Source organism: Spea bombifrons, chromosome 1 (assembly GCF_027358695.1).
Source record: "Spea bombifrons isolate aSpeBom1 chromosome 1, aSpeBom1.2.pri, whole genome shotgun sequence".
Lineage (NCBI taxonomy): Eukaryota > Metazoa > Chordata > Amphibia > Anura > Pelobatidae > Spea > Spea bombifrons.
Window position 1 is genome coordinate 45,119,802 of NC_071087.1, and position 24,639 is coordinate 45,144,440.

General features: G+C 39.5%; 1 protein-coding gene across 1 annotated transcript in view; it reads right to left on the bottom strand.

Moving 5' to 3' along the window:
- Positions 1-3,450: 3,450 nt before the first annotated feature.
- Positions 3,451-24,639, bottom strand: part of ELOVL6 (ELOVL fatty acid elongase 6) — a 40,638-nt gene continuing 19,449 nt past the window's right edge. Inside the window, exons 2-4 of the mRNA XM_053461500.1 lie at positions 11,643-11,774; positions 8,140-8,291; positions 3,451-5,621 (exon numbers count right to left, since the gene is read on the bottom strand). Coding sequence (XP_053317475.1) covers positions 5,197-5,621; positions 8,140-8,291; positions 11,643-11,774 — 709 coding nt within the window. The 3' untranslated portion in view covers positions 3,451-5,196. The remainder of the gene's footprint in view (positions 5,622-8,139; positions 8,292-11,642; positions 11,775-24,639) is intronic.

The window sequence follows — 24,639 nt, forward strand, 5'->3', positions numbered from 1 at the left end:
CTAACATAGCAGAAGCGATGGAACATTTGGCTCCAAATCGTCATAGCGGCTGCCATATTGGCCAATTTTTTAGACATTTCTAATTTGTACATGTTTCTGTCCACCGCCTGTAAAGTGCTTCTCAGAATCATGGAAATATATAAACTTGATGAAATAATTTCATCCCACGTTACAACTGTCTTGAAAAAAAAATGCTGGTATGGCAACATTACACAGAGTTCCATATGTAACTTGGGCAACCTTCAACAAACAGGATCCTTAGCCTTGAAGGGAAATACTCACCATATATACATGACCCATGGGTCTTCAAAATGATTGTTTTTTTTAAAAGATGCTCTGACACTTAAATATGTTAATTAATATGTTTGTATTAGCACATATGCTCTAAAATATACTCTCATGCAGAAATAACTAAATAAGGTAATAAGAGGTACACAAACTTTACACAATATTCATGGCAGAAAACCCAGTGACTAAAAAAAAAGATAAAAAAAGATAAAAAAGATGAACTGTTGTGGAAATAAAGACGAGTAAGTACATTTTTGGAAAGAACAACAAATTTTGGCAACAAAGAAAAGGATGATGAGTGAGAAAATCTTCACTGAAGGTAGCAGGATGTAAAGAACATGCCGTTCAGAATAGGATAAAAGGTTTGGCAAATCTACTCAAAAGCAAAGGAATTAAACACTACCAGATTTAGCATGTGTGCACGGCTGGGTAGGAAACCGACTCATTGCAACATCTATTGGTGTCTGAACACTAGATGTTCTTCTCCAGGTAACCACTTTACCCGCAAGTTTTGCACCTCAAGGGTTCGAATAGACATTGGCATTTGTAATCATTTGTGATCATTCAAGTAAGCAGATCTAAAGTTAGCAGATATCGAAGTTATGTATTGACCCCTCCAAAGAACGCGGATTTGGAAAACTAAGCAGTCACGATCTGAGACAGATGCAATATATGAAAAAGTTAATGTGACAGAAAATAGCAAGCTACCGAGGCTTCAAGTGCAGGTCTCGTGTTCATCTTTAGTTTCTTCAATCTCACCTGGCAGAATTATCAATGTTTCCCAAAATGACCCCTTTCCCAGAGCAATTAATCGTGTGTCACCTCCAAGCTGTGTGCTGGGTCTGTATGATATTATAAACTGCCTTTTCACCGTGTCAGAATATACATTTTTTATTTTTCAAATATACACTCATTGTCTCTTAAAAAGGACACTCCAGCCACCAAATGCACATTAATGCATTTGGTAGTTGTTTGGTCGCTTTTACATTTTATGCTGCCCCCGCTTATATGTATCTATATATGCAATATATCAATACTCAAAAGGAGCAAAGAAGAAATCTGGTTTGTGAGACCCAATCTTTAAAAATACTGTAGCACATACTGTAGCACAAAAATGCAATAAACACATTTCCCCACCCACTGATTGATAGCTTCAAGAAGCCAATCAGTGACAAAATAGCCAGGTCATGTCAGGTATGAGCTTTATTTTTTTCCATTCCAAAAAATGGTAATGTCTTGTAATGTGTTGTTGCTATAGAAACTAAAATCCTTCCTATGTCTATATCTTGGTTTTTGCAATAAACCCTTCAAAGAAAAGAATAAAATAACACACCTGCTAAGGTTTATGTGTTTAATGTACTAGAGAGTGCTCTTAATGTTTTGTCTACGTGGAATAGATCAATTAAACAGGATATGATCCTATGATTAGTGATGCCACAATTTTGTGTGTATATGTGATACCAGGGCCATGCCGAGACGGCACACAGGCGCCAGAGAGCGGAGGACAGAGAGGGGGCAACGAGCTGTTGCTCATGAAAACATGGATAAGATTTCAGCAAAAGCTTGGTGCCTCTATCTCTGTGCCGACTCTTCATGCTGAGCGCCGGAATATGACGTCATATTCTGGCGCTCAGGAGTGAAGCGGCACGCACCTTGGTAGAGCAGCAAAAGGCCTTGCGCTCCCACCACAGGACTTCAGCAGGGGATAGTGAGAAAGCTTGGGAGATAGATAGTGTAGAAGTGGGGAGAGGTAGATAGTGAGAAAGGGGGAAGTAGTGATAATATCGAAATAAATAAAGAGAAACATATAAGGGAGAGCTAATAAGGAGAAAAAAAGGTGCCAGCTCCCATGTGTGCAATCTGGGTGCTGGGCAAGTTCTCTGAGTGCAACCTGGGTGCTGGGGCAAGTCCCCTGAGTGCAACCTAAGTGCTGGGGCAAGTTCTTTGAGTGAATTCTGGGTGCTGTGGTAGATCGTATGGTGGGCAATCTGGGTGCTAAGCAAGTCCAGTGGATGCAATCTGAGTACAATCTGGGTGCCGGGCAAGTCCTGTGAGTGCAATGTGGGTGCTGGGGCAAGTTATGTGGATGCAATCTAGGTGCCAAATGTAATTTGTTGATCTGCGATGAATCAATGTTCATATTCTTAATTGTGCATTCTGAGGTGCCAACCTTTCATAGTTTCCTCTAGCTGGTCCATATATATACCTAAACTGACCCTTAATAATGTATCATTATTGGACACAATACAGCTACTTGGTGTAAAAAACTAGGAAAACTTGAACCGATGGCACAGCACATAAAAGTGATATTAATGTGCTAGTGTGATATTGGGAGTTATGCTGTACCACCCTCTGTGTCTATCTTGCTATAATGATAAGAGATACACTGTACCCCCATCAGTGTCTGGATCATTATATAATGATAGGAGGTATACTGTTCGGGTTGTGGTGATGGAAATTGTGGTATACCACTGCCAGACTATATATATATATTGATGGGAGTTATACTGTACCACCCTCAGTGTCAAAATGTGAATAAATCACTGGGTTTGGGAAAATTTGTTTTACTATTATTATTTTTTTTACGCTGCAGTTTTAATATCAAGAATTTCCTTGTTATTTATTTAGTTTCCTCAAAATAACTTCTGTATAGATATAGTGGGGGCACAATGTTCTGTTCTTGCCTCAAGCGCAAAAAGAGCTAACTACGGCTTTGCCCCTCTAACTCAGCTGCTTCTTTAAAGTCAGAGCGAAGGATGTCACTGACACATTTAGTGTAATGCTGTTTGGGGAGGGCAAAGATATCACTGACAACCTGTTTGGGCCCAAAATGGCACTAACAACCGGTTTGGCCCAAAACGGCACTGACAAGCTATTTGGGGACAAAGCTGGCACTGTGGGGAGTGAGTGACCTGTTACATGGTGAAGTCGGGGGGCCCAAAGAGGTGGAGTAGAAAATGGGTGTGGTTATGTTTGTTAAGAGGCAGAGTTAACATTTTTTTTTGCACTCAGGCATCAGTGACCCTAGCCTTGGCCCCGTGAGATACTTACGCCAATGTTGTTTCTTGGTAAATTAAACAGTAATATTTTCTTTAAAATCCAACTCTGAATTGAATTCCGTCTCTTAAAAAAACAAAATACACGGTATTGAAACACTTAAAATATGTTAACAGAAATGTAAACTTTATTGTTCATTACAATAACGTTCTGTGAGTCGCTCTTGCCTCATTTTCTGAACGAACCGATGCATCATAACACTACATTTTCAGGATTCTTTCTCTCTTACCGAGACACTAAGTAAGCCTCTGCATTTCTACCTGGATAATGATTAAATAAAAAATAAAAAAAAATAAAAGCAGCATGAATGGCAGCACCATTAAAGCTAAAAGAAAAAAAAAATAATGTGTTGTATTTTTCCAAACATTAAAGACATTTTTTTAGGAGCCAGTAAATGTGCTTCTATTTATCACAGAGTTCTACAATGATGACTGTAGGTTTCCAACATTACAGTATTTCCTACTGTGTTGCTACACACAATAGCAGCCTACAGACCTTGTCTTTTACTGTACCCCTATAATCTGCTAATATATTAACCTAATACAATTAAGAAGACTACATTAAAACATTTAACAACGAGATACATTAAGTGCTTCCTTGAAATACTAGGAAATTGTACACATTGTATTTGGCTTATCTGGACTTCAGTATTACAGACAAAACACATCATGACCTTTATAAGAATATGGCTTGCTATGACTTGAGTTCTTGCTTTTATACCTGGATACAATAATCTCTGTTTGTACCATCCACAGACATACAAAAGTTTGGGAGACCGGAGGTAAGGCAAGCCAATTTGACTATAGCTCGCTGTAGGTAAATATTACTGTTTAGGAGAGAGAAAAACAAAAAAACTGGAAAATCAGGCCAAAAAAAGTTTAGTGAGTTGTATTTTCTACTGGTTCCAGAAGAGGGCACTTTAATTATCTCTCTTGAAAAGCAAATACGAAAAAAAGCACAGTGTTACCGTAACCAACTCTCACGCACAGCCCTGCATTAGTAATCTGATAAAGAAACAGTTCACAAAAATAGAAAACATTACGTTTTAGGCTTTTCATAATTATATATTTATATTCCGGGCTTTCTCCATGTCTCTCAATGAGCAATCTGATGATCAAAGCCTGTCCCTTTTTTCTTTAAATCTTCACACAGGCCATTAGTAGAGTCCACAGGTAGTTCCATAGCGACTAATGAGGCTTTGATATGCGAGTGTGGTCCATATCAGCTTGTTGGTCCAGTCCAGCTGTGCAAGTCCATGTTAAACAGCATTTGACGCAAGAGCTTGCAGATATGTGGAACAATAGAAGTCTTGAGTTAATACTGTATCAATCATCTTGGCAAAGTGGTTTCATTTGCATATTAAAAAGAACCAAACTTGGACACATAGAAACCTGGGGAGAATATTGGTTTTGAGGCTGGGTTTGTCTTTATTTGAATCCAACTTGCCATGACACTAAAGCCACGACAGGCAAGCTTAAAGAGGAGAAATAACTTATCTATAGAATTTTTAAATGTTTTTATTGGTTGATGATTTATACGGGGTGCCGGGGAAAGGTCAAACTTAAAAACTGGACTTTTCATTTTAATTAAGTAGGACAGCTGAGTAGTATGCATTGGAGTTCATCACTTTAGTATAGTCAGGAACGCATATGTTCACCCATTTTTAAGACAGTAATTACATTTATAAATTCAACCTCACTATTTTCTTTCAGCACAATATCAGCCGTATAAGTGACTGAGCTATGGTTTTCTTTGTGCCTTTTTTAAAAAAATTGGTTTACTCCTATTTTTTTTATTTTTATTTTAACCATTTGATGACCCTGAGCTATGATTTGTCATTGGAATCCATCGTTATTCGGCCTTGGCAGCTTTTCTGGTTTTGGTGATATAGGCTTCGAAGAAGAAGTGACAGAAAAGCACAAAATAGCTGAGGTACATGATAGAGGACCAAACAATGTTTTGGACATGGGATGGACATTGTCCCTGTTGCATCCAGGAAAAGACTAGGTAATTCACCACGCAGCCAATAAGCATTTGAGTGATCTGGGACAGCGTGATCAGCATAGCAAACTTCCGTGAAACCCTAAAGCCAGCTGCCCGCAAGGCATAGTAAGAATACATAACCGCATGGACTCCATAGTTCATGGTCATGAACCAGCCACCTCCAGCAACCATGTCCTTATAAGAATACCACGAATACAGCAAAACTGTTATATGGTGGTACCAGTGAAGGAAGATGAGCTTCTGCTTCCTAAGGATAATAAAAATTGTGTCTCCTGGAAAAGAAAATTGAAAAAAATGTGAAACATAATAATTTGTTAAAAGTTAAGTTAATTTCTAAATCAAATAGTGAAAAAATATGATCTGAATAAAGTTGATATATCCTGCCTATGGAAGGGCTTTCTTACCATATCCCCTTTTTTCTGATAAGAGAAACTCTTATTTGGAATTCTGATACAAATAGCTCCAAATTACTTGGAAACATACTCATCACTGAACAATGAGTTGTACCCAGGCCAAAGCGAAATGAAAACATTTTTGGACCATATGCAAAGCATGTTTCAATGTTTCGGAAGCTCTATCAATAATTAAAAATAATATAAAAAGAAATTTAAAAAGAATCAGTGCTACTAAAAATATTGCGCTAGACGCTTTTGTGATGCTTAATTAGCATTGGATAAAACAGATCCAGAGTTGATACAATCATACCTAGGCTTAGCCCAGATTAAGTCATTTATAGCTCATAAAGATCGGACTATGGCTTGTCAGCAGTTCAACAGAAATAATACAACCTCTAAACGTACTTGATCAGAGACATAACAAGGAGCATGATCGTCATTAAACACACATATCATTTTGATTTTAAAATGACTGATGGAAAATATAAATCATAATTAATAATTTATTATATTAAAAAAAAAATGACTAAATACACTGTCCTCGTTGTATTTCACGGAACAGCAAGAAAGTGAAAAAGCCATGGTCTAAGCCATCAACTTAGAAATACTGGTAGCAATGCCAATTTAAAACATTAACCTGTTTAATAAAGCACAAAATCAGCGCATATCCAGTAAATACGATTCAAAAAACACCTGTCTAAGGCATAAATTTTGATGATTCCGTCACACTCTGTAGCCATATATTGCTTAGCCCGCCACTACGTCAAAGTACCCCAAGTTTGATGAGTCCAATCTGGCTATATTGCTTACCAAGAAGCTGAGTCAGTGGGACCCCTGAATTTTAACCCACTGGGACTCTCATGCAATTTAAACCCTTCTCTGGACACCATTAATGAGGCATCTGTGTGGCAGGTGAGGCTTTTCAACCCTAAGACTTAGTCAGAACCTGCAACTATGCACAGCACAAAAATATACAAAAAGGGCAGTGCGCAATTTTTTGAATTGCATTTGCTGAATTCTTGCTTTCTGTATTTATAGGTCATTATTATTTTAGCGGCAACCTGGGAATCTGTTGCTTTTCAGGTTTTGACTTCGTTCAGTGTAAGTGTATTTATGTTTATTACCAACATCTGCAAAAGTTTATTGTTCAACTGGGGCGTGCCTATGGTTAAGCGTAGTAGTGTGAAATGTGTGAGGCGTAAAAAAGTGAAATTTCTGGTTGGTAAGCACACATCATAGTTGTTGATCTATGGATTCTTCTACCTGCTCAGTTAAAAGACCATTGAGTGCCATCCTGTACGCTCCTATTAAGTAACAGGTGATCAGAGAGCTGCTTGTATTGTCCTTGAATGCACAGGTTTTTGTATAATGTTATTATATGCCCCTATAGAAGTCTTACGTCTGGTGTCAAAAATGCACCCGTCATAGCTTTTTTCTTCATAACGAAGACGTTCCCTTCCCATTATTAATTTTGTAGACAGCAGCTTCATAATGTTTAAGGTGGGGTTTTACCCTTGACTTATGAAGAGGCAAAATTATGTTTTCCTCAATACCCCTTTTTATACATGACAATATCTTACTGGCTCTTGTGCCTAACATTGAACAAATGTTGACATACCATGCTCGTTTAATGATTTCCCTAATGTACACCCATTTGATGGGTGAATGTGTTATTTTTACATTTATTTTTTTCTCCCAACATGAATAACTTTACATTAGTCCATATTAAATCTCATCTGCCACTTGACTGCCAGGTCCTCCAATTTGGCCAAATTCCTTTGCAGTGGAAAAAAAAAACCAGACTGAATTACCTAATTTTCTTTTAATTCAGATGCCTGTGTTCAAGCTGGGATATCAAAAATGTGGCCTAATTGCATCTCTCAAGGACTTCATCTATCTTAGCTTTATTTAATTGTTTTATTCATTTGTCAGCCGATCGTGTTGCTACAACTTTTGTGGTACTAATTAATAAACCTGCAAGAAATGATTTTATTGGTAAATATTTATATATAAAATATTTTAAACTTGCGCCTTCCCTTCTACCAACTTTCCAATTTAAGATTCCAAGAACCAACAACTTCCTTTAACTTTTTGCCATTATTTAATGTATTTAAAAAAAATGGAGGTTATCTTGCTGTCATTGGCTACCCGTGTTTCTACCATTTTGCCTCTGACACCCCAAACCATCCTATTGAATAAGCAGTGCATTGGGAGCCTTATTGCCCAATAGCATCAGCCTCCTGTAATGTGAAATGCAGCTTCTGCCCCCTGAACCTGCTGAGGACTGCAGTATTCCTCTGCCCAACAGGACTGAATAAATAAAATAAAAATGTAAATGATTATAACTGTTACATGTTTTAGGACAATCTGTAATGAAAAACATAAGTTCACTTACCCAACTCTGGTGCTTTGCTAAGAACAAAAGCGTAAGCCCAGAACTTGCTGACTGGTCCATAATAGAAGCTCTGGTCACATACTGACTGCTTCAGCCCTTTGGTCATCAGGATGTACAACATGTAGGCACCCGTCCGAACAGCACCAAATATACTTTGAAATGAAAAGTGATATTATTTAATTAGATGTGAAATCTACATTAAAGTGTAATAAAAGGTCACAAAATAGTTGGACTATACAACTGCTTCTCTGCTGAACATATCCATCAATATGTGCTTCTATAATGACTTGCTTTTCTAAGTAATTTTCAATGATTTTAAATGGAACGAATAACAAAAGCCATGTGGTAGCATTAAAAAAAAATAATCCACGGCTGGGGCCCCATTTTTTCAATCGTTCAATGGAATGGTCGCACAATTTATAATAGAACATTAAAAGGAAATTGATTGCTTCCATGGGAGGATCAGATATCAAAAGAAAGAACACGTTGCTGACTGTATGGAGCAACAAGACAATCAGATAAACAATTTATTGAGAATGTAATGTACGTATGTGTATGATTGCCTTACATATGGTTCATTTTGGTCTGGATCCTGACAATTATCCAGAACATCTTTGTCGCTTTTGTTTTTAATTTTTTATTATTTCATTCATGTACAGCGGACTCACTCTTCAGTGGAACAGTTCTCACGGAACTCATATAGTAGCCCTTGGAACTGCTCCTTTAAGGCTATGTCATTGTCATATTGTCTGGTAATGGAGCAAATATAGATACCAAGACTATTGTTTTAGAATATTTTATTGATCCTTAATCCTAGCATTTTGGGTGGGACTACTCTCGTGTCTATACAAGCCATCCACTTGAATCTCTCTAAAGAAAGCACTCTACTTATAAAAGGTCTGATGACAGTTTAAGATTGAACATCTGATAGATCAATCAAATATTACATTAACAACATTATAAAAGAAATCCTTAGCAGACATGGCTTTTGTTTTCAGAACAGTAATCGTGCAAAAATAGTTTTTGGGGAAGGCTAAGAAGATTATTTGGAAAATGTGTCTATTAGCTAAATGGAAGCTGCTAATCAGTTCGCAAACGTATTATTATTATCTTGACTTTATATAGTGGCAACAATTTATGCAATACGCAGATTCAAAGAATATGACAAACTGATACATTAAGTAAATGTTCGCAAGCCTACAATATTCCTAATGTACCACTGGACTAGTGGCAAATGTATTTCTTACTTTCCTTGAATTTCACAGCAAACCCGCTTTCTACTGAAACATGAAATTAAGCTGAATATACAAGGTTTATTTTATTCTGATTAAAACACTTTGAAATGTTCTGTTTAAGGTTTATGGGGGGAGTGACTTACATTAATAGACACTCGGGTTTATTTAATTTTGCCCAATAAGCTTGCATTACCTGTAGACCTGGGTGCTGCAATTGTAAGTCATGTGATATGTTTGGTGACATTCTCAGATCAAACACCCCAATAAGCATATTACTTATGGCAAGGTTAATGAGGTCTTCTCCTCCATAGACTTTCATTTGTCAGGGAGTCTGAGTGTGAGATTAAGACAGATCCATTCTATTTTTTTTAAAACAGACAGCATGATATGTAGTCAGGGTGTTTGTTTAGTACACTGGGCTACCTTAACAGAGCTAAAAAATGTGCAAATGGGTAATATGCAGCTGTCCACACACATTATAGTCTAATGTCCCATACAGCGCCATCGGTGCAGATTGCACATTATGTACCTTCTTCCTTTCTTACAGGTAAATCATGCATGTTAAATCAGCTTAACCTTAGGGTTTTTTCTGGAACTACAGCTTCTTCTTCAGTGGTCTAATACAGGGTGCATGTTTTTGTGGGTAACCCAATGTTAAATATATTATTTTATGCCGGGAGTAAAGAATAGCGCTTAGTTACCTGGGGACAGCTCCATATCTGGCAGCATTTCAGTAGCCCATTAATGTTACAACGCTCATATACTACATTGATTACAAAGCTCTGGTACAAAATGCTCTTAAACATTATTTTCCATTTAGACATTTTGACTTGATAACAATCCAGCTTATTAAATTTTCATGGGATAATTTTTCATTAAGCTTTGAACTTCTGTCAATGTACCATCTCAGAAACGCTCACACAGCTGTCTATCTGCATATAGAGTATGCACAGGACAGGGCAAATTTATGTACAATTTACGAATGAGATGGATAATAAGGCCAATAAGCATAGACATCAACATACAGAAGCACAAAACTATAACAGCCAAGTAGCAATGGCTTTTATTTTATTTTTTTTTCAGCTGGTGCTTAAGATTTGCCAGCCATTTATGTGGATACAATATTTGTTTTTATTGCCAAGCACACGCAAAATAATTTATGGAGTATATAATTCAGAATTTTACAGCACATTCCATTTTTATATCATACAGATTTTATTTCCTGATGAAAGAGCATGTAGTGTGAGACTCATAAACACACACAAAAAGCACCCTATATTACAGTAACCACTGCTTGCTATTATTTGCCGGGAATCACAAGCATATAAAATGGCTAGTCATCTGTCTGATTATGACTAGTGGAAATGAAGACTAGAAATACCCTAATTTGCTAAGGTGGCCAGGACCAGACTTGGTACGAAAATGGGGGCCCATGCACTTTAGGGCCCACAGCACTGCTTGTGACTGCCTGTTTGATACTGGTGGTAGCACACAACCAGTGGTGGTGCTTCCCTGGGAGCTTTTACTGATCTCAGAAGCTCGATATTTATAATAGGTATGAGGGGTTACTAGGCTATTGCCTGGTTTCCCCAACGGCCTTTTCAGGCCTGGTGACAAACACCAGTCATTGAAATATTAAGTCCACTAACCAGTAATAATATGACATGTAGCATATGTCATGTACCTATAGGCCACTGATAGCACGAGCTCCTGAAGTGGTTATAATGATGCAGTGATCTCAGATTAAGATCTGGAAAATGGTCACTCAAGCAAGAAACCATTCAACACAGCATCTGAATACCTTTTCAAAGTTCAGCGGACTACACGTGTAATTACGTTTGCACATTAAATTAAGACATATACAGGTAATTGAAAGGTACATTATCTGTTTTATGAAAGCGTTCTAGTTCTGTTATCATAGTCCAATCATCTAAACTAACAAACCAAGTCGTTGTTATACAGCCCAGAAGAACACCCTGACTGATGAAGATCTGAGAAAATGACTCAAAAAGGGTTTTTGAGTATGGCACCCAAATTTCACATATTCACAAGCTGATGGTCTACAGGTGTACAAGGTTTACTGAAACAATCTCAAATAAAACCGATTTATTAGCAAAATGCATTACTTAATACAGTATTCTATGAAATGCTAAAAGGAAACTAGTTTGCGGTGTCTTAAAATGGGTTGTGTTATCGTAATACAGACCATTGTCTAGACTTCCCGTAAACTGGCCAAACTACTCATGAAGGACCCGGGGCAGAGTGTACCTGAAAACTGCAAGGCCGAGGGACCACATGACAAGGGGCTTCCTTAACTCAAACTTCTCTCGCTGTTTCATTAAGTGCCGACCGCCAAATATAAATGCAGCATACAAAGCTGAAAACAGAAAGGATTTCTTCCTGGAAAGAGAAAAAACACACAACAAATGTATTAGTAAATGAATTCATAATGATAAATGGCTCTTGTCTTAAATCTTAAGCTAACATACTGCATTTTTTGACAATCCCATTTCTGCTGTCAATATAACAGTGTGAACAGTATAAAAGTCAAGCTGACTTGTGATATATATATATATATATATATATATATATATATATATGGTGTGATTCCAAAGCATTTACATAGAAACATTTAACAGCAGACACGCACAGTCACGCACACTAACATACCACACTAGCAGGATGAGCTGCTGCGCTACTAGCGACCCACTTGCATTGAAAAAACTGCTAAATAGATTCTGTTATTTGTCTTGAGTTTAGAAGTAGCCATTATTTTTATGTTTTTTTTGCTTTTCTGTGCAAGTTATAAGGTTATAAGAGGGAGCACTGATGTCTTTCTAAGCTGTTTTTAAGCAGCTGGCCGCTGCCATATTAAAAATGTTGAATGTGAGCCTGAGATCGATCACACAGGCCCCCTGCAAGTTTTTTTTACTGTTGCTGAATGCCTCAATATCGAGGCATTGCAGCAACACCATTTGAGAGAAAAAAAGAGATCATTGATTGCTTTCAAAGCTCATGTAACCCCATGATGTGCTACGCATGACATTGGTCCATAACTGTACGTTTTTCCATGAACGTGTCTGGCACATCATTGGTTGTTAAGGAGTTAAGTATTTACATGTTTCTATTATACCTCCCTTCTCTCTTGTTTCCTCCAAGCTATACATATCGAGATCCCTTAGTCTTTACTTTTCATACAGCAAACCATTTTAGTAGCCCTACTCAGAACTCTCGAAAATGTCAATATCCTTCTGGAGATGGGGTCTCCAGAACTGTACCCAATACTCATCATGTAGGACTGGCTCTTCATAATGGAGTAAAGTCAGTTGTTGAAAATACTTCTCTCGAACGTTAGAAGCGGATTCATGTATTTTGGGAGTTGGATCAAACTCAAGATCAACTTTGGATTTTTTTTAATTTTCCCATTTATGTATTCCATACAGTTCTTTCACTTGGCCTCTCTGCACAGAAGGTTTTAAATTAACTCTTTTTCTAGGGCTTCACATGGGTCTTCATCATTCAGTACGCACAAAACTTAGCAAGCGATTCCACAAAATAACATTTTGCTGCCCTGGCTGCCCAGAAAGGATTAGTAAACAGACTTGTCAAATCAATGAAGCAGCAGCTCGCTTAGCCGTTTACCCTGACATGCACTACAGGCTACTTGTACGCAAGTATTATTTCTGCTAATTAATTAAGCATTTCTTGCAGCGTTATCTTTGGAAAATATCTGATTTAATGGCTTATAAGTTAAAAAAGGTCAACAAAGCCAAAACAAGAACTCTGGAAATGTCTCGTACTCCGTTGCTTGATGGAAAGGTCATTATGCAAATATCTTCATGGAACATTGGATTATTACATACACAGAAACTGTTATACAGGGGATGTTAGATAAGATATTCTGCAAAACAAAATGGGACACTTCTTCTTTTTAATGAACTCAGTGTTTCATACTTCAATAAATTTCAATATATTTTGCCGCAATCTTCTTGAAGAGTGTTTGTATAATTAAGGTCCGTCAAAAGTCTATCAGTGTGACCTATTTCCCACCAGTGATCACATCATCATCAAAAGATATGGCAAATATTGTTTGATCAAACACCAATGAAGATTCCTAATTTATTATGAATATCATTTATTTATGATACACCATATCTAAGTGGAATGACAAACATTTAACCTCTTAATGACTGGGTTTTTTCCCACCCTAGTGGCCAATGCCTTCTGCCAGTTTTATTACCATATATGTTTGTTCAATCGGATGTTATATGTACAGGCCATTATAAAAAAATACATTTTTAACTTTCAGGTGGGGCCAGGAAAGGTGTGAATGTATTACTAGTGGGAGAGTTACAATGTGTTTGGGCACTTATTTTTTAATTTTATTAAGGACACGGAGGCTCCTATTATAGTGCATTCTCTTTCTTTATTACTACTCCCTCAGCAGCAAAAAAAACAAGGGAAGCAGTTAACTGAAGAGAAAAAACATATATAAAGTGCCAGAACATATCAACCAATCAGCATAGATCCAACATATCAAAAGGTGAGAGACACTGCTGCACTTTCTCTTTTCTTGCTGCTCCCTCAGCGGACAGTTAAGTATATTTGCTCTCTGTGTGATTTGATTTTATTGTTGATTATTATTAATTCCTTTATTTCATATATTAATTTCATATTGATTTCTTACCGCCTTATTTACTGCCTTCATTGTTGTTTTCTCCGTATACCTTATATCTTCCCTTTATTGGTTATTGTGCCTGCCGTTTTTTCTCCCTTGTAGGTCCCCTTACCTTTTTGGTTTCCTCCGTTACTTTTCCGTGTCGCGGTGCTCTTTCTTTGAGCTGCCGCGTCTTCGGCCGGTTTTGTCGGCGGGTGCGTTCGTTCGCACCGCCGCTCTGCCCTTCTGCAGAGCGGCCTCTTTCCTTGGAGCGTATCTCGGGTTTCTTTGCTGCCGCGTCATCGGCCTTTCGGCCAGCGGCTGCGTCTCGCGCATGCGCCGTGTCTCGCGCGGCGGCCATTTTCTGTTGGCGCGTGTCTTCAGATTTCTCCTCAGTTCTGCCGGCGTGTTTCGTCTCGTTTGGCGCTACGGTTCCTCGTTTTGCTTCCCTACGGGTTACTCAACCCTTCACAGGTTTCCTTTGATTGATTACTGACATCTCTGTGGCTCTAATTTATTATCATGGATCGTTTAAACGATCAGGCTGCCCCTGCTGGTGCTACTGGCTCCTCTAGTAGGAATCATGATGATGATTCCCATCCTCTATCCTCAGAGGATTTTCAATCATTATTAGATGCCACCATGTCTCACTCTATCACTAAGGCATTGTCTTCTGCCATGGGTGTTATGTCCCATTCGATTTCACAATCTATCCAGCAGGCCTTACTCCAGGTGCCTGTTTCCTCAGCTCCTGTAGCTGTGCCCATCCCTCCTCCCTTGGGCAAAAAGGCCCTTTCTAAGACTAAACATTTATCCCCACTCGTGACTGACAGCCATGTTTCTGTCATGATGGACAATGCTACTGCTCCTGTCCCTGAGTGCGCTGGTGTACCGCGCAAAAGAGTCCCTGACCGGACAAAAGCGGCCAGACATTGGAAAAGAGCTAAGGCTCAAATAGATTCATCTGAGTCTGATGAGAGTGGTGATGATCTTGATTCATATAAAGACCCGGGTTCTGATTTGTCTGATGGGGATGACTCCCCTGGGTTGGCCATGGGTTCTGCTGAGGGTGATGTGGCCCATACCCTTATTCCTCCTGGGGACACTGATGATAATGTCACAGACCCTCACGGCAACCCCCTTTTTGATCCGGATGCCTTGCGTCACCCGAGGTCAGCCGAGTGGGATCCACCGGCTCACATTGCGCAGTATCTCGCACTCCGAGTGCGCAAGCCTCTCTCTAAAGAGAGTAGGCGTAAGCTTAGGGCTGAATGCCCTCGGCCTATCGTTCCTGATGAGGTTTGTAAGACCCCCGAGGTGGACCCTCAAATTATTCAGTTCCTTTCTAAGACCGGTTGGAAACCCAGAAAGGGCTTGGAGTTCTCACTCCGTCACTGTCAAGACAAACTCCTGGACAGTTTAGGCCCCATTACCAAACTTTTTGAGCTGCTTGAGGCGGGCAAGGCCTCCCCTGATACCTTTGATTTTGACGAAGCCCTCGGCTGGCTACAACGTCTGGTCTGTTTAACGGGCAATGCGAATGCCGCCCTCTGTGCCGAGAGGCGCAAATCCATATTGATTAAAATCGAGCCCAAGCTCGTCAACATGGCTACTCAGGAACCGGGCCCTTCGGCCAAGGGGCTCTTGTTTGGTGACTCATTCGTTAAGAACGTCGGTTCCTTCGTTAAGACCTTTACTGCCCTTGATAAGGCCCAGTCTTCCATGAAAAAAGTTTTCGCCCCCAAGGTTTTTGCAGGGGCTGGGCGAAGCAGGGGCCGTTCGTCCGGCCGTGGTTCCAGATTCATTGGAAACTATAGAGGCTCCTTCTCTCAGCGCCAGTTCCCCGAGCAACGTTCGACACCCTTCTTTCCTTCCAGAGGTCGTCCTGCATCCACAAGAGGTCCCAGAGGTTACTTCCCATCCAGACGCCCTTACGGTAAGTCCTTTTTCCCTTCCTCTCGCGACTGTGGGTGGTCGTCTGGCGCATTTTGTCCACGTCTGGGCTCAGATTACCTCGGACGCTTGGGTGTTAAATACTGTCCAAGGCTATCATTTAGAACTGACCGTTTTTCCTCGACAGGCTCGGCTTCCGCCTTCCCCCCAGTTTCCAACCCTTCAAAGGCGTCTAATTTCAGAAGAGGTAAGATCACTCTGCCGCAAAGGGGCTATTGTTCCTATCCCCATGTCTTCTCCCGGGTTTGTCAGCTCTCTATTTCTGGTTCCAAAGAAGGGAGGAGGTGTCCGTCCGGTCATCAATTTACGTCCCCTCAATGCTTTTGTGGTGTATCACCACTTCAAAATGGAAGGAATCCATTGCCTCAGAGACCTCTTGTTACCAGGGGATTGGATGGTGAAATTGGACCTTCAAGATGCTTACTTCACGATCCCAATCGCGTCCTCCCATCAGGATTTTCTTCAGTTCCTATGGGACGATCAGAAATGGAGGTTCACCTGCCTTCCTTTCGGTCTCTCGTCAGCCCCGTGGTGTTTCACGAAGGTGATGAAGCCGGTGGTAGCTTTCCTTCGGTCTCGGGGGGTACGGCTAATAATATATTTGGACGACATCCTTATTATGGCTCAGTCCCCTTCTCTTCTCCGTCTACATCTCGATTGGTCTCTCCACCTTCTCCAGTCCTTGGGTTTTCTCATAAATGGAGAGAAATCCTGTTTCGTGCCTTCGCAGACGATAGAATTTCTGGGGTTTCAGGTAGACTCCGTTCAGCAGTCCCTGTTCCTTCCTCAGGCCAAGATCTCGGCTATCCAGAAAGAGATCAGGAGATTGCTGCGCACTCCAGTGGTTACCGTGCGTCAGATTGCACGAATGATAGGTCTGTTGTCCTCGTCCATTCAGGCCATATTTCCAGGCCCTCTCCATTACAGGGCACTGCAAAGACTAAGAACTTCTTCGTTGTCTTCCGTTCCCTCTTACGAAAGCTGTGTATCTCTAGACGACGAATCCAAAGACGAACTGATGTGGTGGTTGTCCCACATGGAGGCCTGGAACGGCAGGGCCATCTTCGGTACCACTCCCGACGTAGTTATCGAGTCGGACGCAAGCTTACATGGTTGGGGAGCGCGTTACGGGACTGTATCTACAGGCGGCAGGTGGTCCTTGGAGGAATCTTACCTCCACATCAACTGTCTGGAGCTCTTGGCGGGTTCGTTCGCCATCCGGAGTCTAGCACCTTCCGATGCCCGTTGTTCCATTCTTCTGAAGCTCGACAACGTAGCTGCGGTGCGTTATATCAACCACCTCGGGGGCACGAAATCCAGACTGTTGGCATGTCTCGCAAGAGACTTCTGGAGATATTGCCTTCTTCATGGGATCTCCGTTACCGCTGTACACATCCCAGGTCTCTCCAATTTCACGGCGGATTGGAACTCTCGTTTTCTCCGGGACTCCGGGGATTGGCGACTTCACCCTTCTGTCTTTCAGCAGCTTCAGCGCCTATGGGGTCCGATGGAAATAGACTTATTCGCGTCTCGCCTGAACACGCACCTCCCGACCTTTTTCAGCTGGAGACCAGACCCGGAGGCGATAGCCACGGATGCGTTCCTTCAACACTGGCCACCAACGCTTCTTTACGCGTTTCCTCCGTTCAGCATGATTGCCCGGACGATCCTACACATGATTCGTTGCAAGTCATCTCTTGTACTGATAACACCTCTTTGGAAGTCCCAGCATTGGTTTCCCAGACTGTTGGAGACGTCGTCAGATTTTCCCAGGATCATTCCGTCCTTCAGGGATCTTCTCCTCGATCCGGACCTTCATCCTCACGACCTGATTCTGCTGGGCAAGCTTCGGTTGGTGGCTTGGCGTGTTTCCGGGGACCTTGGTCTGTCGAGGGTGTTTCACAACAGACTCTCCTCCTCTTGGCCGATGCTTGGGCTCCGGGAACCAGAAGAGCCTATGCCTCTGCATGGCGATCTTGGTCTTGCTGGTGCCTGGGCAGGTCATTGGATCCCGTTTCGGCCCCTCTGAATATGGTTCTGTCCTTTCTTACGGACCTCTTTCATGGCAACAAGGCCTATCGTACGGTCAATTTATATCGCTCCGCCATCTCGGCTGGCCATGTCCCTCTTGACGGGGTTCCTATTGGCCAGCATCCTATGGTTTGTAGGTTACTTAAGGGTATCCGTTTCTCTAGACCTTCTCTCCCACGTTATTCTTCTACATGGGATATTGATGTTGTTCTTCGCTTTTTGGAGGCTTGGTCCCCTAATCAAGACCTTTCTCTCAAGGAGCTTTCTGCCAAACTATTACTTCTTCTTTGCATACTTTCCTGTAAACGGGTTTCCGATGTCAGGGCTTTGGATTTTTCTGCTAAGGTCTACCGTCCGGATGGTGTCTTGTTTGATATATCTAGGAGGACGAAGACCAATATAAAGTCGGTCTTCTATCCGTCCTTCCCGCTCAGGCCTCTTCTCTGCCCAGTCCTTTGCCTCCGTGAATATGAGTCTCGCACTAGAGTTCTTCGGAATCCTTCCGTTCTCCCGTTGTTCATCTCTTTTAGGCGACCTCATGGTCCAGTCTCTTCTCCTACTCTTTCCAGGTGGCTGCGGTGGATCTTGCAGCAGGCAGGTATTGATATGTCCATTTTCTCCCCGCATTCTGTTAGGAGTGCTTCGGCGTCCAAGGCCATGGCGGTTGGTTGTCGCATGGAGGATATTTTAAAGGCGGCAGACTGGTCTTCGGATTCCACATTTCGGGAATTCTATCTTCGTCCGGTGCAGCATTTTTCTGAGCGTTTGGTTGACCAGCTTTGAACTTGCACTATAATAGGAGCCTCCGTGTCCTTAATAAAATTCTAAGATTTTACTAGTCTCATGACATAAAGTCATGATTTTATTAAGGACACGGAGGCGAGTATTATTCCCTCCCGTTCCCTTCCCTTCATTTGGGTTTTCTTGACTATTATTATTTTCATTGTTTGTTGTGCTGTATTTATAATACTGTTTATTTATTGATTCATCTCGGATATTTTATATGTTTTTCTGCTCGTATGTTTATGTGGCACTATTGTCTTTCGGTTGGCATTGTCTTACCTCATTTACTGTTCACCATTCCAATTTAGACCTTGGTTTCTACCGTTATTCTTTTTCTTCTGTTCTAGTGTGATGTCTTCTGGACTCTCCTGACCCGTTGTCCAAGGTTTCCGATGTCCATGTTTCTTCGTGTGGAGTCGCTTCTGGGCTGATTATGTTCGCAAGAAAAGAGGAAGTGCAGCAGTGTCTCTCACCTTTTGATATGTTGGATCTATGCTGATTGGTTGATATGTTCTGGCACTTTATATATGTTTTTTCTCTTCAGTTAACTGCTTCCCTTGTTTTTTTTGCTGCTGAGGGAGTAGTAATAAAGAAAGAGAATGCACTATAATACTCGCCTCCGTGTCCTTAATAAAATCATGACTTTATGTCATGAGACTAGTAAAATCTTAGAATTAACCTTTTTTCATTTTTTTTTTTTTAGTTTTGATCGCTTAGGAGTCTTTTCAAACCTTAAGGATCTTTCTTGTTACCAGACAGTACCCTGTATGATGCAATCCTGACACCACTGATCTCTGTATAATTATTAGTTTATGCTAATTTTATTTATTTTACTTTTTTGTATACATCTTTTGGAAATGGAGAAAAGAAAAGGTGGGAAAAGGTGATCTAATCAGCAAGTAGGATTCTATAGTGTGTGGGAGGTCATCAGATTATTGATTCATGCAGAGTCAGCACTGACACGGCCAGCTGAGAATGCCCAAACGTAACACTGGACGTCCTCCGTTAACCAGCGATGGCACATGCAACAACTCAAGGGAGTAATACAGGACTGTCTCTGATCCCATAGGTAATTACTTAGACCAACAGAAATGATGTAAAACTAGAAGCTTTATAACGGGTTTCTGCTAAGCACCCTTTTGGTTAGAAAGATTTTATATTAACAGTGGAAGGCTGGCAAGGTTGGCAGGAAGGCAATTGCCCTCTAGGATGCTCTGAATTGCACGCTCATACCAGCAGTGCTCTTTTTCCCTTCTGTACCAGTATGTCATATACATTTTCATGTTATTATTAATGTATGTACTAATGCTACATAATCCACTGGTGCTCTATAAATAAAATGTATTCAATAATAATAATAAAAACATAAAGATTTAATGCCACCGTCTGAAGCCTTTTTGTGTGTTTTGCCTGCAATTCCACATATAGGGTGTCTAGATGGACAAGTATTTGTTGTAGGTAATCAGGTTATTTTCCTGCTTGCATGTGTTTTTTCCATATTCTTTCTGTATCAAGCGTCAAGGGTCTTGTCTTGTGTTTTTGGATGTATCCTTACTCGTCTACTTGGCTGGCATACCCCCTGGGCTGGTTGTTGCCAGCCTTCCTCATAGTCTTCAAAACTCAGTGTTTTATTTTGCAATGGTGAAAGTCTTATATTAATATATTTTTAATGATATATCCATGCCCACTTGTTTCCTGAAATATGGGGATATACAAAAATTGAATTATGCTACAGTCAAATAGGTGACTATTGAAAAAATCCCCTCACATCTATATGTAACAGGCTAAACAAAGTCCTTCCATAAAAGTGTATACATTATAAGAAGCCTTACAAATACATTTTATATCCTTTTTGTATCATTATTTTAGGTAGAATTGTTTCTTCCATTATGCAATGTTCCTCCTGCTTTACATTTCTCTAATCCATGGAAGAAGCTTAGTATAGTTTACTGGAAGTTCATGCATTACATAGTCTACAAATGAATAAATTATATATTAATACTATTTTTTATTGAGGTCTAAGCAGGCTTTATGTACAGTCTATTAGGCAAGGGGATAGCTTAATGCTATAGTAACTTTTCCAAATCCCGCTTTTCACGGTTCAGTATATTTTATTAAAACTATGTAATGGTATTAAGAAAAAAAATGACCAGCGAATTTAGACATTAATTATATACAAGAATAGATATTTTATGTTCCTTTTATTTCTTGCTTATATTAACTTATTTATTTTACAAAGTGTTAAAAAAAATCAAAAGAGCTATATAACTGATTATACAGAAATATTATATTTAAGGAGGGGGATTAGTGCTCATTATCTTCCTTTATACAGTTTTATTAATACAAATTGTAAAACATGTATCTTCCTTGCTTTACCATCCCTGGGTTCACCCCACATTTACCTAAAATACATGAAAAAAACGTGTGGCAACGCTGGAGAACTGTGAAAGAAGAAGGTACACAAAAACCAAAAACTGTCTGCCCTTCTTACCCTAATAAAGTTGGCAACAAATATATAAACATAATATAAATGAGAGGTTTTGGTTATATTTGAGGTTGTTGGCTCCTCATCAGTCTGGTTGCAGCTTGCTGTCCAGGGGTTAATAGGGAGGAGGTTTAATTGCACCTCCCCCAACACATTAATAAGGTTTTGGTAGCAGTATAAACTGCTTTGTGTGTCAACTACGTAGGAGGTGAGAATAGGTTCTCACCCTATTGAGAGTGTGCCTTGACGTGGCGGGTGAGCTTAATTATGCTTTGGCCAATTCATATAACCAAAACCTCTCATTTATATTATGTTTATATATTTGTTGCCAACTTTATTAGGGTAAGAAGCGCAGACAGTTTTTGTTTTTTGTATACATTGTACAGCCAATACACTGTTTCTTGCAGCATGCTTACACCTGTTTGGTAGGCCTCGTATTATACATTTGTATTATTTGAGCCTGAGACTAGCTTAGCGCACCGACATTTTTTCTAATCCCTGTTTGCACATAAAGAAGAAGGTACAGCAGCCTGTACACACTGAGGTGACCAGGAAGTAAGGACACCCATGAAAAAGTTCAGATAAGTGTTCCAGAACACTATTTCAACCAACACCTACAGTGTACCTACTAAGCACACAATGAGTATTCTACTGGCTACACAAGCATATAAGAAAACTGTGTACATTCCAATTTAATTATCTTCGTTACTCAGAAAAAGTTGTCAGATTTGTCCGATACCTGACAGAAGTAAGCATGTTATTTTGTATCTAGTCATAATTCCCATCTATAACGAACAAAAAATGTCAACTCGGCTATTAAGACTGCATACGTAGAGTTGATTTATAACATTTGTTTCTCCTTTGAGAATGAAACCACAAGCTGCTTAAAAGAAATAGTTTTCAGATTCTGCTGACCTGAAACGGCAAAGTGAACCAATTTAATAACTGCAAACTCTTTGCTTTGGGTGTTGGCGTAAGCAGTTCTTTCCTGTATCTCAATGCTACACCTGCTGTGTACACATGCTGGGCACTGTTGAGATACACTGAGCAGATAAACTTGTCTTCACTACACCTGTATTAAGTGCCTTTAGATGTGGGACATTCCCCCCCCCTAAACCTCATTAACCCCTTAACGACCAGGGCTTTTTAATGCTACAGGACCAGGGCATTTTTGTTGGCTTTATTCAACCCATATTTCCCTCATTTAGTGTACTGACACAAATTATATTTTTTCAAGTAGGGTTTTTTTAAAAAAAACTTTTAAACTATGATTTTAAAAAAACAACAAATATAGCTGGTAAAAAATGATCTTACAAGACACAAAAGCCCATTGAAGATTTTCTTTGAATGCCTATACAAATACACACGTTTTTCTGTTTAAAAGTCAAACCAAAAGACTATAACCAACCCACTGCCTGGATTCATGGAAGGATCCGTTCTAATCAACCAGTCTTTTATGAAGATTTCAGTTATTTCATTTTTAGTAATAAGATACTTTTTATCTGTCTTGTTTTTTTAGTGCTGTGTACTCTTTACTGTAAAGATATATTGAGCCACTTTTTCTTGTATGTTTGGCAAATCATGAAAATAAGACTTTTTACACCAGACTCAACAGGATAATTGTCTTTAAAAAGTCCATCATATAAGACCAAAATGTTTTTTCAAGATTATTCCTGAATGCAAACACTATCAAACAACTCTAAAAGAAATGTCAATTTATTTGGTAAGAATTGCACATGCTTGTCAAGTTCTAGAACTAGACTAGAAAGAATATTTGTTCATCACACCTGTACCTCAACTCCTGCAGTGTCAGTAGACCAAAAACAGGAAGAAAAACATGGGTACAATGCTACAACTAGTAATTAGTAAGAAGTTAATTATATTTTTTTGTTTAATTTTAAAAGGAAAAAAAGCAAGAACTATATGTAGGAAAGGACAGCAAGACTGATCTATTGTAGACATAATGAAATGCATGGTTTAATTAAATAGTTCTTGAAAGGTCTAGTAAAAAGTTTTGGAAACAAGATAGCAAGAGCTGTGTTTTATGAGATACAATTTCCAGATGTGCATAGCAGAGCTCTTTATAGGTTATATAATTATTTTAAGTGTGCACAATGTGTTTTTTTTTTCTCAATAAATGAACATTTTGAAACCAAAAGAATCTAGAATGCAGACAAACCAAGCTGCCAATTGTTTCTGGATTTTGAAATAAAAAATAGCACTAAGATGAGGCCACAAATCTTGCATGTTGTCCTTCCATCCTTCAATACAAAAAGTAAGCTAACCACAAATTTCACTATATGTTCGCATTAATAGAACTATAGGCTTATCCACCACTCTCCAAATCCCAAATGTAACTAACAAGGTTATCAGCAAATATTTGGTTCTAGAGAATCTCACTGATTAAAATGACCCAACAAAACATTCACGCCAAGCAACTGTGTCCCAAACCAAGCCCCCTGCTATTTTCCATGTTAAACATGATACATTCCCATATAGTAAGTACCAGTGTTTGAGAGAATGTCTGTTTAGACCCCCCTCTGCATGTGTCGAAAGTACATCAATTGATTTCTATGGTAGCATTTCCTTGCCACTGTTTAGCTTTAAGCAGCCAATCAGAAGCATATATAGTTGGACCATGAAGTTGGAAGGCAGCTGCAGAACCAGGGCTGACTGCTCTGTGCCAGGTAAGTGGCTTTTTTCCCCGTTTTGTTAGAATATATATTAAAATACCCCGTGAACACATGCATATGCATTCTTCTGTGGGGAGTGCCAGAGACATCTTACAAAATTATTTGTTTCCTATTTTACAAAATGGCTGTTTTTTTTACAAAGTTTTCATCCTCAATTTGGATTTTGCATTCATTCTTCAACAAACATATTTCATTATAAAAAGTGATTCTGGTGCAAAGTTTAAAAAGGTCTTATCACTTAAACGCCAAAGCCCGTGTTTCTATTGAGCTCACCAATAAGTAAGGAACAAGTATAAAAATACATTGGATGCATAGAAGTCAAATATAGTCTGTAGCACAGAAAAGCTTTTGAGATTTCTTTCCTTAAGACATGCACAAAAAAATTATTCCTCTCTTGGCCTCATGGACTGTAGGTTATGACACTTTTTCTTGTATTTTTGGCAAATCATGTAAATGAGACCTTTTACACCAGACTCAACAGGATAATTGTTGACTACTCTTTATTTCATTTAAAAAGGCCATCGTGTAAGACCAAACCTTGCTGTACTCAATGAGAAAAAACATCCATATTGCAGTGAAATGTCTATTTTTTATGGGTATAATCAGATGGATTGCAATGACAGCAAGACAAAAAAATGCTAATGTTTTTAAATATATAAAGCT